Genomic DNA, 14,075 nt, shown 5'->3' on the forward strand with positions numbered 1-14,075 from the left:
GTCTATAAAACCGTTTAATCACGTGTACATCAACACATTATTTCTGGACAAAAGCAAAAAATAGTGCTATAATTTAGCACAACATTTTATTGTGAAAATTACATTTGAAATGTCTTCCAGTTGTTAAACAGCTACTATTCAAAAAATATAATAGAAATAGTACAATGTGGTAAATTCTGTGGTAATGGCATTTTACAGTTTCACATTAAGGTTAAGCAGACATTAATCAAACCAGAATATAGCAAAAGTACAGGAACAGTCAACACATTCTATTTTTAGAGTCTTTCTATAATATGCCATCATTGATGAATAGAAGTCAGAGCTGTGGCAGTACTAAGTTTCAGTTACTTACAGTCTTGCATTACTGTTAAACAGCCATAAATAAAAGTTTTTAGAGTCTATGAAGTTTGTTTATGGCTTTATGGTTTTTGTTTTGTTTATGGCTCATTTTTTAAATCCACCACCCTCAGCTGTTCCTGGAGCGTTCTTCAGGTGTTCCTCCACTGCTGCAATAATGTCTGAATCTAGCATTTGGGCTCCACCTCATCACAGCATCTGAGGAAAGAGAATATGGTTTAAAAAAGAAAAAAGGAAAAAAGGCTAATTTCTAGGTAAATGACGTAGCCTACTTTTTTTTTTTTTTTTTTAATGTCGGAAAATAACCATGTTATTGTACTGAATTGATACTGCAATAATGAATTTAAGTGCCCCAAGTAGTTTTTAAGAGGTCTTTTACACGTCTAGTCAGGCTGTGAATAGACGTCCACTGACGTCCTTTACACGTCTTGTCAAGCAAGACAGAAAAAAAAAAAACAGGAATTATCTTTATGAAATACTCGATTTGTATACAAAGTAAATATATTTACTTTATCTTGTTTAAATAAACTATAATCACAAAGTGCCCAGTGTGGTTAATTGATTGCAAAGCCACGGCATTTTAGTCGTTTTAAGTGGACGTCCAGTAGGTGACGTCCTTTACACGTGCATTTATAGTCCATCATGACCCTCTATGAAATCCTTATGAAATATGCAAAAGTATTATACATACACCTTGGTTGATACTGCAATAATGAATTTAAGTGCCCCAAGTAGTTTTTAAGAGGTTCTGAAAAGACGTACACTGCTTTACATGTCAAAACTGTGCCACCGGGATGTTGTAGCAAATCTCGCGATATTGCAAAATCCCACGATATGATATATTATCTCGCGATAAAGCGAAAACATAGCCATTTTCCAGTTTTTCTACAACCACGAGGCGAGCAGGATTTGAGGGTGCATTGATGTGTTGCCGAATTACTAAAATCTGCTGTTGGGTAAGTACATTTTGTATTATAAATGTAAATTAGACATTCTCTGCTTCAACAGAGTACCCGCCTTCAATGAAGTTAACGCTTGTCAATGGAGAGGGGCCAGACTCTCTGTACAAATTTAATTTAATTTAATTTTACATTTATGTACAAGAGTCTGGTAGAACCAGGCTAATTTTTTCTGCCGGTGAGACCACATTTTGTTATAGGTCGCGCTACCGCAACATTGCCCAGCAGCGAATGGTAAAAATAAAATAAAAAATGAAAGCGGAACGAAACTGCGCAACTCGTTTGTGCTCCACGGACCGTTTATTCAGTACAATAACATAGTTCATTTCCGACATAAAAAAAAAAAAAGTACGTCATTTACCTAGAAATTAGCCTTTTTTTTTCTTTTTCTTTTAAACCATATTCTCTTTCCTCAGATGCTGTGATGAGGTGGAGCCCAAATGCTAGATTCAGACATTATTGCAGCAGTGGAGGAACACCTGAAGAACGCTCCAGGAACAGCTGAGGGTGGTGGATTTAAAAAATGAGCCATAAACAAAACAAAAACCATAAAGCCATAAACAAACTTCATAGACTCTAAAAACTTTTATTTATGGCTGTTTAACAGTAATGCAAGACTGTAAGTAACTGAAACTTAGTACTGCCACAGCTCTGACTTCTATTCATCAATGATGGCATATTATAGAAAGACTCTACAAATAGAATGTGTTGACTGTTTCTGTACTTTTGCTATATTCTGGTTTGATTAATGTCTGCTTAACCTTAATGTGAAACTGTTAGAGAAAATGCCATTACCACAGAATTTACCACATTGTACTATTTCTATTATCTTTTTTGAATAGTAGCTGTTTAACAACTGGAAGACATTTCAAATGTAATTTTCACAATAAAATGTTGTGCTAAATTATAGCATTTTTTTGCTTTTGTCCACAAATAATGTGTTGATGTACACGTGATTAAACGGTTTTATAGACGTCCAGGTCTGACCGGACCGATTTTGGACCTTTTTAGAACCTTTGTCAAGTTAAGATGTGTAAAAATAGCCTAAATGATTGCCTTTCACGATGTTACACAATATGGGTGTGATTATTTTATATGCAGGATTATATATATATAGGCCTATCTTATAAACATCCAGAAGAACTAAAAAATAAACCCATATAGACGTCCAGGGACGCGCAGAAAAGACGTGGAATTCACGGCCAGACGACGTCAAACACGTCGGTTCAACTTTCATTTTGGAACTATTTTTCAACCATGACGGGACGTCTCGGACGGACGTCTTTTCAACGGTCATTAAACGTCCAAATGTTTGCTGGGAACAGACAGATTTACAGGACAAATACAGGTGTCACAGTTGTGTTCTGATTAGTTTGGACTTATCTACCTGTCATCATGTCACGTGTCATTATTAGTTCATCTATCTCACCTATCCTTGTTAGTCTTGTCAGCTGTGTGTGTCTCGTGTCCCTGATCTGTTTCCCCAATGTATTTAAGCCCTGTGTTTTGCCTTGTTCATTGTCCGTTGTAAGATGTATTTAGAGTGTGTGTGTGTTCCTTTCTGCCTCTGTTAAGAATTGTATTATTGTAGTAAAACGTTTGAATTGGAGCTCTGTGCCTCTTTGCCTTCTTCTGCCTCCACCACACTCTGACAGAGCAACGGAGCGCCCAACATGGAGGATAGGGCAAGAATCATCCTCCTTGCTCAAGAGAGCCAAAATGTATTTTCTTTTGGAGGACTTTTTGTGTATTGCTGTCACCAGCACCCTCGAAGACCTGAGCCTGAGCACCTTATTCCGGATCGGGGTCACATTCAACCAGCACATCGACTAGGGGTGTGAACAGAGATCCACTGGTCTCACAATTCGATTACGATTATCATGTCATCAATTCAGTTCAATTCGATATCACAATGCATCGTGATGCACCGCATCCTCAATTTAAAATTTTACTTCAAAAGCAGGGCTCTCAAGTTTTACCAAAAGCTTGGAGTGAGATCACATGCGGTAAGGGGAGGAGCCCTAATGAAGCCACGCCCCCATATGTCCCCGCCCCCCAATTTTACCCATTGTTCATAATTAACCAGCCCAAATTGAAATTATAACAATTGGTAAATCTGATAAATGACAGAGCAATTGATCACATCAAATATACTCTTTAATGTTATATTTCAAAATTACAAATAAGTTATACAAAAATTACAAAAATATAACAAATTGCTCCAAACAGTTTGGAAAAACAAATCTTTTTGCATTTTGAATGTCTAGTCAAAATGGTATACCGGTAATTATTTATTGTGTGGTGCATGGGACATTGTGAACAAATGACATATTAGAGTATTATTAAGGTGTGTGTGTGTGTGTGTGTGTGTGTGTGTGTGTACACAAGAGTACACACTCCAGCTTATGAAATGTGTTTTGTGTTTGAAAAATACAAATGCAATGGCAATGATTAATGTATGTTTTGACAGGATATAAAATATTACCCAGAGCACTCTGCTTTAATACATAGCCTTAATGTAACTAGAAAGACTATTAATACAGTATAATATAGAATTTAAAATAAAATAAACAAATTTAAATGTATTTAAAATAAAATGAAGAAATACATCTTCATTCCTTCCCATACCCACTAACATTCCCTTAGTTTAAGAAAATGTAAGCTAGCCAAACTGAGCCAAAGCTTCTGGCCTGGTTGCAGAGTAGTTGTAGAGTTTTTAACTGCATTAATAATAATGTAAACGATGGGCTATATATTAAATGTTCTAGCCTAAAAACGTTAGACGAGCTTTCTTCCAACTTACCTTCTCCATTACGACGTGTGTTCGCGCAATGTTGTTGGTTACTTAGTAACGAACGTCCGGTGGCCGAGAATGTTCCGTCAACTTCCGTGTGTTCGCGCATCTGTGTTGCCTTGTAACGAACGCAATACGTGCTGAGATACGTGCTGGCGGCAGGAAACTTCACTTTGTGTGCCTGCGCCTCGTATACAACGTTATATATAAAGCTCGCAGGACAACTTGGTTGGCATTGCCTTTTCAGCGTGAGAAATACACGGTGTGGCGTGTGAGCGTGTGAACTGGTTGAATTGCGTGTGTCTCACGCCCAATGCGTGAGACTTGAGAGCCCTGTTCAAAAGTGATGTGCGCGCGCATGTCTGTGCTCGCCTGTTCGGGAATTCGCAGTGACAGAAACAGTTTAAGTTTCAAGGGAGTAAAGCTTGTTTATGACAATAAAGATGCAATGTGTGATATTTCTGAGAACTATACAGATATGCAATATAAGATCCATAACTATGTTTTCAGTGGTGTATAAAGACCTTACTTAATGAACCATTATGTTTTTATTACCTTAGAATGAGTAATTTACATAACCGCGGGCACCCCTTCTATGAAGGTCGACATATCATGACGTCATGTTTGTACCGTAGCCGACAGCGAACAGACAGCGCTACAGAGCGCGTTTCGTCACTAACTTGAATGAGAAGCAGCAGAAAAAGACGCAGCAGAATACTCAGGTTGCCCCTGACTCTGCAAACGTGGAGAAAAACATGCTGTCTGAATGAAGCCTCGGACATCGTAACATTAGCTATTTCCTCTTACCTAGCTGCTCTTAACCATAGCTCTTATCTTATACCAACTTGCATGGAAACAGGCTATGGTAAAGTCAGTGAATAAAAGACTAACACAATGATAAACAAGTAAAAATAACAATCGCAATAACGTAGTTTTACTGAATAATTAAGTAAATATAATTTAGTATAAAATATAATATAAAGAAACCTCATTGCTTGACTTGCTACTCTCTGCTGACTCAGATGACGACATCTTCCGATCCTACGTCGGCCACCGTAGCCTCTCATTCGAGTTTGCAATTTGAGGGATAGGCTGTGAGTGACAGACTGTTTGCAATCCGCAAACCTCACCACTAGATGCCGCTAAAAATTACACACTGCACCTTTAAGAAAAGGAAAATCTGTCAAATAAATTTTGTTTTAAAGAAATGTTCATTTAAAAGCAGCGCTCATTAATCAGTGTATTATGTTACCATTAAAGATGCACGCATCTACCGTTGCCGAATCCGATGTTGAAGGTGACGATCATCCATTTATTATCACGCGTAACAACACAGAATATTTGTAATTTGACCATCAGGTGCAGATACATAAATCAGAGAAAATTATTGGGGCGGGTGGATGATTTATTTTTGGCTGCGTATTCGGCGTTGGAGCTCATCCGCGCCTCTCTAGCAGCAGCCATTAAGCCGCCTTTCCACTGCAAACGACAAACGACAGCCGTCGGACCGGAAGTCATTCATTTCCAATGGAGAGTCGTACGGGAGCTGCGGGGAGTTCCGATCATATGCGTATGCGGAAAATTCGGATCCGATTTGAGCTTCGGATGCGTTGAAATATCTGAACTTCTGCGGCTAGACCGTATGCGACCGGTCGACCGGATGTGATGTATTATAATCAAAACTATGAGCGCGAAGCTAGAATTACCAATATTTTAATACTTTAATGTAAACGCTATTCCTGCAAAATGACGGTTATTAATAATTATGGCTGAAAAAATATTTGTATCATTATTAAATCAATATTTATATTGATTAGCTCTATAAAATCGACTGTTTTTTATATTAGATGTATTGAGGGTCATTCGTTTTGTGTGGATATATTCATGCATGCATTACATTCATTAACATCATTCATTTTACCATTGTGAATAGCCGAGGGTAATAACGGTTGCTTCACGACCAATTTCAAAGTTCCGTGCGACTGACACCAGGGGGCGAAATGCGACAATCGAATGCGAATGTCGTGCGCAGTGGAAAGGCGGCTTTAACATCTCGGGGTGAAAGCGGCTAATGTGGTTTATCAAGTGAAATGAGCACACACAGCACGTCTTCTGCGGGTCGTGCTTACCAGGTTGTTTATAAAAGCCAAAATGTGCCCAGATGTAGGCTTTTAAAGTAGTTGGAGCATTTTTATTTTCTCGCACTCGCGTCTCGCCTCCCTCTGCCATTGTATGCTACCGGGACAAAGCATGACGTCAGAAAAGTGTCAGTACATTATAATCGGTTATGGTCTATTACTGAACCCATACTGAATTGTCCTCGTCTGCATCGCGATGCATCGTAGAAATTATACATTTTCACACCCCTAACATCGACCTCCCAGACACCACCGGACTGGACTGGAGGGAGACTGTCATTAGAGCTTAGATCGTGCCCAACAAATCAAGCCCGATCCTACCCGAGCCCGTTGTGTCCGAGCCCGGCCCGGCCCGACACGTTCACTGTAATTATGAGCCCGAGCCCGATTTAAACCCGACCATTTTTAATATGTGGGCCGTTATAACCAGGGGCGGCGATATAATTTTTTTAATGCAGGTGCTGCTGCGCTAGATCATTTAGGCTACAGGGGGGAGCTGCGCAGTTATATATATTATATAAATACTATTAATAAATGAGCAAAAATTGGCCACTCAATATTAAATATTCGATTATTTTAATTATCACAATTAAAGTTTAAATTTTATTAAATTGGACAAGCACAACATTCAGCATTCAATCAAATATTCTTAAAGAATAATTATTATTTATAATGTTACTTCAACATATTGTTATTTCAACATAATATTTGTGAGCAACAAGCAAGATGTGCATTTTTAAATTCGGTGACAGCGCGAGTTTCAAATGGTGTAAGTGACCGTGGCGCGCCCGCGACTCCATGTCGTGATGTCTGGTAAAATGCTTTTTATTAAATCTAGGCAATTGTAATTGTAAAAAAAATTATTACAATTAAAATACAATTTATACTAAACGAAATTCACTTTAAAGAAAAGCTTTCTTCAAAACAAAACTTAACAAACTTGAAACTAAATGTGCTTATTCAATGGCTAAAACACGTAGGCTACTACAGACTCTCTTTTTGAACAAATTGCAGCACATTCATTTAACTCTGAATTTTGCACATATTGAAAGGCATTTGTTTGTGCATAGTAAAACATATCTGTAACATTTATCACATTCATAACTGTGCGTGCATTTATTAATTATTATCTTAATGAATAATGCGACAAGGAAGAAGCATGTAAATTGCGTTGTTTGTTTATTCAGAAATAATTGAATGGATCGGAAAAGTAACAAAAAGAGGACATCGAGGGCTGAGGCTGACTATCAAAATTTCTGTCAAGGCAAGACACACTTCATGTGTCTGTTCATCGTCGAAGTCCCCGTTTTTTTTTTTTTGCTGTCATGGGCGAGCAGCGTGCCGCATTTACTGCACGAGAACAAAGCCAACAACACATATGTTGTCACTCCCCACGACTAGTTTAAAATGTTTCCACTTTCCATACCTCCGATTTTCCTCCAAACTTGCTCAAAGTTAATTCTCCTGTTTTAATTTTTTTCTTTGCTTCTTCAAGCACTTAAGCTACAGAATAGTAGGCTACAGCACGCACAGCAGGTGTGTTGCGTCACGCGTGCGAGACTGCGAGTGGACGAGACGCTGCGCATGACACGTGACGTGCTTTATCAAGGGCCCGACCCGACCCGGCCCGAGGACAGTGGCGGGCAATATCGGCCCGGCCCGGCCCGGCCCGCGGGTCGGGTCGGGTCGAGTCCGGGCTCGGGCTCGGGCTCGGGCAGAGAATCTAAGCTCTAACTGTCATCCGGTGTCTGGAGAGCGTCGTGCCCCGATCCAGAGCACAGCCAGAGCCAGGGAATCTTCACATCCTGCCTGACCAGCCTGATCTTCACGTCTTGCCCGCCGAGCCCGCACACGTCAGTCCTGCCAAGCCTGCATTTCACGTCAGTCCTGCCGAGCCTGAGCATTACGTAATGCCCACCGAGCCAGAGACTGTACATGTAATGCCCGCTGAACCAGAGACTTTAAATGTAATGCCCGTTGAGCCAGAGACTGTAAACGTCATGCCCGCTGAGCCTTCTTCACCGCTGGTCCCGTCCAGCCCAGAGACTTCTTCACCGCTGGTCCCGTCCAGCCCAGAGACTTCTTCACCGCTGGTCCCGTCCAGCCCGGAGCCCTGGAGTCGCCATTGGTCTGCCTGTCACCAGCTCCATCAGGGTCGGAGGATCCCCGGTCTCCACCTCCCACCTCCGCTACCTGGACTCCACCTCAGCCCGTCGAGCCATTGACGCAGCCTTGGCTCCAACCGCCCTCAGCTCCACCATGGATCCTCAATCCACCGGCTCTGCCTTGGTCCCTCATCGACCCGCCCTCGCACTGGGACTACCCCCCTGGCTTCGCCTCGTCACTTCGTCCCTCAGGCTCAGTTGAGCTCCTCACTCCCTCCAGCTCCACCTGGGTCTTCGGTCGCTTCGGCCGCTTCGGCTTCGGCCGCTTCGGCGGCACCGCGTCCTTCGGGGTCCCCGTCTGCGCTTCAGTCGCCAGAGCCGCCAGCTTCGCCGTGTCCTGCCGGGACCTCAGTGTCACCCTGGTGCGTCGGCTCTTCGGTTCCACCCTAGTCTCCTGTCCCACCTGCTCCGCTCCCGTCAGTCGGCCCTCCTGGAGTCATCAGCCCTGCCTCCACCATGGCTCCTCCCTCCGTCGACTCCGCCCTGGCCGTCTGCACCACCCTGGTCCCCCCTGTCTTCTGTATGTCTTCACCTGCTCTTCGTCCTTCTCCTAAGTCCCCTCCCTCCGCCCACAGTTGGTCTTCTACGGCACGAGGACGCGCCTACCGGGAGGGGGGAGTAATGTCACAGTTGTGTTCTGTTTAGTTTGGATTTGTCTACCTGTCATCATATCATGTGTCATTATTAGTTCATCTGTCTCACCTGCTACCTCGTTAGTCTTGTTAGCTGTGTCTCATTTCCCTGATCTGTTTCCCCATGTATTTAAGCCCTGTGTTTTGCCTTGTTCATTGTCCTTTGTAAGTTGTATTTAGAGTGTGTGTTCCTGCTTGCCTCTGTTAAGAATTGTATTATTGTAGTAAAACGTTTGAATTGGCTTTATGCACAGCTGCACTACTTCCTGAACTTCAGCCAGCTCCTTTGTTTCCTGTCTGCTATTATTGGAGAAACTGATTAATCCAGGTGTGCCTGACCTCAGTAATCACACCAACAATAATCAGACACACCTGGATTAATCAGTTTGTCCAATAATGGCAGACAGGAAACAAAGGAGCTGGCTGATGTTCAGGAAGTAGTGGAAGCTGTTCATAAAGCCAACTGGAGCTCTGTGCCTCTTCGCCGCCTTCTGCCTGCACCACACCCTGACAACAGGCAATAAGAGTTCTGAAGGTTTTGCCACATCAGTGTGACTGTCGGTTTTTAAGGTCTAAGATACTTGTCTCTTAATTCTAGTGTATTTTGACCAGTGAAAACCTGGTTAAGTCGCTGTTTCCCATGTTGATGACAGCTGTGGAGAAAAATAAGCCGATTTTGGCAGTCAAATCCTTAGGAAATGCACGAGCCTGGATCACAGACATCATCACTAATGTGGAAAAGATAGTGGATAGGTAAGAATATTTTCCTCATGAAAAATACCTTGAACAATTGAATTATTCTTCTACATGCAACTGCTACAATCAGGCAAAAGTATGAACATATTTTAAGATAAACTTTTAAGCTAGTTACACAGCCCATTGTTATAAAATGCTAATTTCACAGCAACATTTCTTCATCATTGTATAGGTTTGTTTCACACGTTGAAGATGTAGTATCGGCCGCCAGTAATGTTTACCAGGAAAAAGAAGATACAGATAAAAAGATTACAGAACAAGACCAAGAGTTGAAGCAGACTGAAAAAGCCCTGAATTATATGAAATCTGAACTCCAGGAAACCACAGCAGAGCTTCATGAAACTGAGAAAAAGCTAAACAGCAAAAACCACGAGATTCAAGAATTTGCCAAATCCATAACTCAAAAAAGTAGATGCCTCGGCATCTTCGCTGCAGTCGTTCCATGCATCGGGCCAATTGTTAAAAGCATTTATGATGCAGCACATGATCCTGAACATGTTGCACATTTGAAGGCTCTTGCAGCTCAACTGAATATCCTCATCGCTGATAAGACCGCTCTGAAACAGAAGCAGTGGCAGATCCAACTCCAGATCATTGATTGGCAGATGAAGGTTGACAGAGCCAGTACTGACAGGAGTGAGTCTGTTTTCTTTCATGTTTTAAGTATTCTTATATGACAAGTCATGCTTTAGACTATGCCAAGATTCAAGTCTAGTTTAAGACAAGGAGCGAACGTGTGGCTTGTTGAAACCTTTATTTCCCCTCTGCAGAGTCCATACCCGACCCCATCTATCTACCTGAAGTTCAGAAAAGCTTGACAAAAATTCATGACATTCTGGGTGAGCTCCTAAACTTCTGGGTGAAAGTTCGTGTGTTGCTGGTCTCCCTGGAACAGAAGACCTTTGCTGGAGAAGATCTTATCGAAGACCTTATCCTAAAAGATGAATTTATTGATTCAATCAAAAAAGCCACAGAGGTAAAATTAATGTTTACATGATTACAAGAACATTTCCAGGAAGATATTCTTCTTCTTCTTCTTATTATTATTATTATTATTATCTTTATTTGTACCTGAGGGATGATTGATATGTTTTAATTCCACAGGCTTGGAGCAGTTTTGCTGCAGACTGTAAAAAAGCATCTGTCATCTTTCAGCTCCAGAACAAAGATGCCTACAGGTTTCTGGAGGTCAGTCCTTCCTCTCTCTCCAAGGAGCAGTGGCAAATAGAGTACAAACGTGTAAAGGTCAAACTGGAGAAAATAGACGCACCACAAAGTGTGTCATCCTCTGCTACACCTGCCATTACTGAATGATCTACAGAGCGCTGACACACTCACCGTCCTCTTTGAGTTTTCTGCCTCATGATGCTGGTAACCTGGTATGATGATGATTAGCCTTTATAAACTCTGTACTTGTAAACTAGAGTTCTGTAATCCTTTCTACTTAATGCCTAAAACACTCTTTATATACTCCTCTCTGTATGTATCATCTCTTATGAGCTCTTGCTAAAAGACTCTTGTTGAATGGATAAAAATGGACGAATGCTCCTACTAATAAAGTTTGATAACATTACTATTGACTTTTGTTTTAAAAAATCTTACATACCTAGTGAAAAAAAAACTATACCAAAATGTATCTGAATGTATTTGGGGGAATTTTTTTTTCCAAATCTTGCGTTCCCTCGAGAAACGTTTGCGTTCCCCCGAGAAACTCTGCGTTTCTTTGCAAAGTTATTTGCGTTCCCATGCAAAACCCGTTTTGAGCTCTGACAGACACTTCCTGTTTAATGTCCCGCTGGCAGTGTTTCAGAGCTCCGTACGTTAACGGATCGTTTCATAGTGTTTGAACTTGGACTCAAACATAAAGAAATGTGGTCAGTGCTTAACTCAATGAGTTTAGTGAAGTTGGCAATATTCACATAGGCTATTCGAACTTCCCTATTCTTGAGCTAAACGTTATTAAAACACAAACAGCACCTATTTACATTCACAGTAACCTAGACAACGAGCTACAACCCAATTCTCATCATCCTTGTCTTCCCTCTGTACTTAAAAATGTGGTCGATCTAGTGACTGAAAAGACTATAACATGATTCCTTGTTTATTTTACTTGAGTTATTATAATATGCTACTTAGACCCAATAATTGTTTAACATTCCTATGAACCAGGTTTGATTGCAATAAAGAAAGTAGCATTTGAGTGTAATAAAACTTAATAAAAAAAACCCTCTAAAACTTTAATGATGTTAAAACCATAGATATCATATAATAAAGGCTAGATGTCTCGTCCGCGCTGCTGGCCAATGGAGGTCGACGTCCGCACACGGCAGCCATCTTGCCACAGGGAGCTCGCTCACTCGTAACATGGTGCATGCACTTTTAAATAACCATAACTTGCTCAATTTTCTACCGATTTTCAAACGGTTTGGTTTGTTATTAACATCAGAGATGTAGCTATTACACTGCATACATATGAATAATTATAACAATGGACGTCCATATGAAAGAATTATAGCCACGTTAATAACGTTTGTATGAAACCAAAGCGTTTGTAAATCCGTCAAGATATCAGCGAGATAAGAGGATTTGTGTGCGTGCTGATCACTCACCTTAATTCACAGAGCCCTGTAGTAAGATGGCCGCCGGTGATGCCGGAAGTGACTCCGCCGTAAGACATCTAGCCTTTATTAATATGATATCTATGGTTAAAACTGGGTGGAAATACTGCTTTGGTGGCACATTTTTCGGTCCTCCAAAACTAGGGTCCTGGAAATGCTTTCCTGGGACTGCGGTTCTCCGACTCGGTAGGTGGCGCTGTCACAAAAAACTAACATTGGTAAGCGCGGCTGGGCAAAGGTGAGGTTTGCTCGAGCTCTCTCTAAAAATTTTAAGATAGATGAGTTAGTTTCTTGTCATTTAATATCTATTTTTATGTTAAAAATGAAGTTAATCTTATTGAAGGGTTATGGAACATGAAGTATGTATTCGTTTGAAGTGTTTAACCAAGATCTGTGGCTAAAATGATCTGTTTTGACTGACAGGCCAATGGCGAAACTGTGAAGAAAGGCCTCTTTTTCATAAATGTTCCTTTTTTATTCACCCAGAATAAAAAGTGGTCTGCGGAATTCCTGTTGTCCGGTCTCTTTTAATTGTCAACACAACGTAGAGCGAAGATCCAGACCGGTGACACGAAGAATGCCATTTCCTATAGTACGTAGGTATTCGGACCCACTTTTTCTCAATTTCAACGGGATCGCTTGTAATTTGATTAGGCCTAATTAACTGCTGTTAAAAATGAACCTGAGATGCTGTTGGTTACACACACCCTGACGAAGGCATGTAAAGCCGCAACACGTAGGTGGATCTGTCACCAATTTTAATGTTTAAGCCATGAATGAAATAAAGGCTTTTAAACTTTTTTTCTACTTACTTCGAGTGCCTTGGAGTTCCTGAGGTTCTTATATTTTTTAAAGTATATTCAAATAGAAAACTTCCCATACACAAAAGAAATATATTTGAAATATATTTTCAGAGTATATTTGGAATATATGCAAATATTTGAAATTGGCCCAATAAATATATTTCACACTTAACATCATATATTTTTGTTATATTTCGGAATATATTTCAATGTATTTTTTTCTGTATGGGTCCCCAAAAGTGTCAAAAATATATGTTGCATATATTCCAAATACATTGAAATATATTCTGAAATATAACAAAAATATATGATGTTAAGTGTGAAATATATTTATTGGGCCAATTTCAAATATTTGCATATATTCCAAAATATACTCTGAAAATATATTTCTTTTGTGTATGGGTAGTATTTTAAGTTGTAATAATATTTCACAATATTACTGTTTTTTTTTTCTGTATTTTTGATCAAATAAACGCAGCCTTGATAAGCATTAGAGACTTCTTTGAAAAATATAAAAACACGTAATGTTTCCAAACTTTTGACCTGTACTGTGTATATATATATATATATATATATATATAGGGTTAGTACACAGATGTAAATTGGCCTATGCAATGGCAATTTTCAAAGGTTAATCAAACAGCATCAAAAGGCATAAGAAAACTTTCAGAGACAAATTGTATAAAGGGAAAAAGTTAAGAATTCTGTTCACAGTTACCGCAGCTACCCGGTATCAGGAAGACAGAACCTAACAGACTCAACAAAAACAGACATTTTATAGTGTCTTCTCTGACACTATACTCCTCCTCCCCAGTTTCTGTAACTTTCCTTACTGATATCCCCATATCTTAAA

General features: G+C 40.2%; 1 protein-coding gene across 1 annotated transcript in view; it reads left to right on the top strand.

The window, feature by feature from the left end:
- Positions 1-11,374, top strand: part of LOC311284168 (uncharacterized protein) — a 28,112-nt gene extending 16,738 nt beyond the window's left edge. Inside the window, exons 5-8 of the mRNA XM_084399048.1 lie at positions 9,644-9,798; positions 9,974-10,437; positions 10,572-10,777; positions 10,906-11,374. Of these exons, the coding sequence (XP_084255174.1) occupies positions 9,644-9,798; positions 9,974-10,437; positions 10,572-10,777; positions 10,906-11,115 (1,035 nt within the window). The 3' untranslated portion in view covers positions 11,116-11,374. The remainder of the gene's footprint in view (positions 1-9,643; positions 9,799-9,973; positions 10,438-10,571; positions 10,778-10,905) is intronic.
- Positions 11,375-14,075: the final 2,701 nt, after the last annotated feature.

Source organism: Rutilus rutilus, assembly GCF_951802725.1.
Source record: "Rutilus rutilus genome assembly, chromosome: 24".
NCBI classification, from domain to species: Eukaryota; Metazoa; Chordata; class Actinopteri; order Cypriniformes; family Leuciscidae; genus Rutilus; species Rutilus rutilus.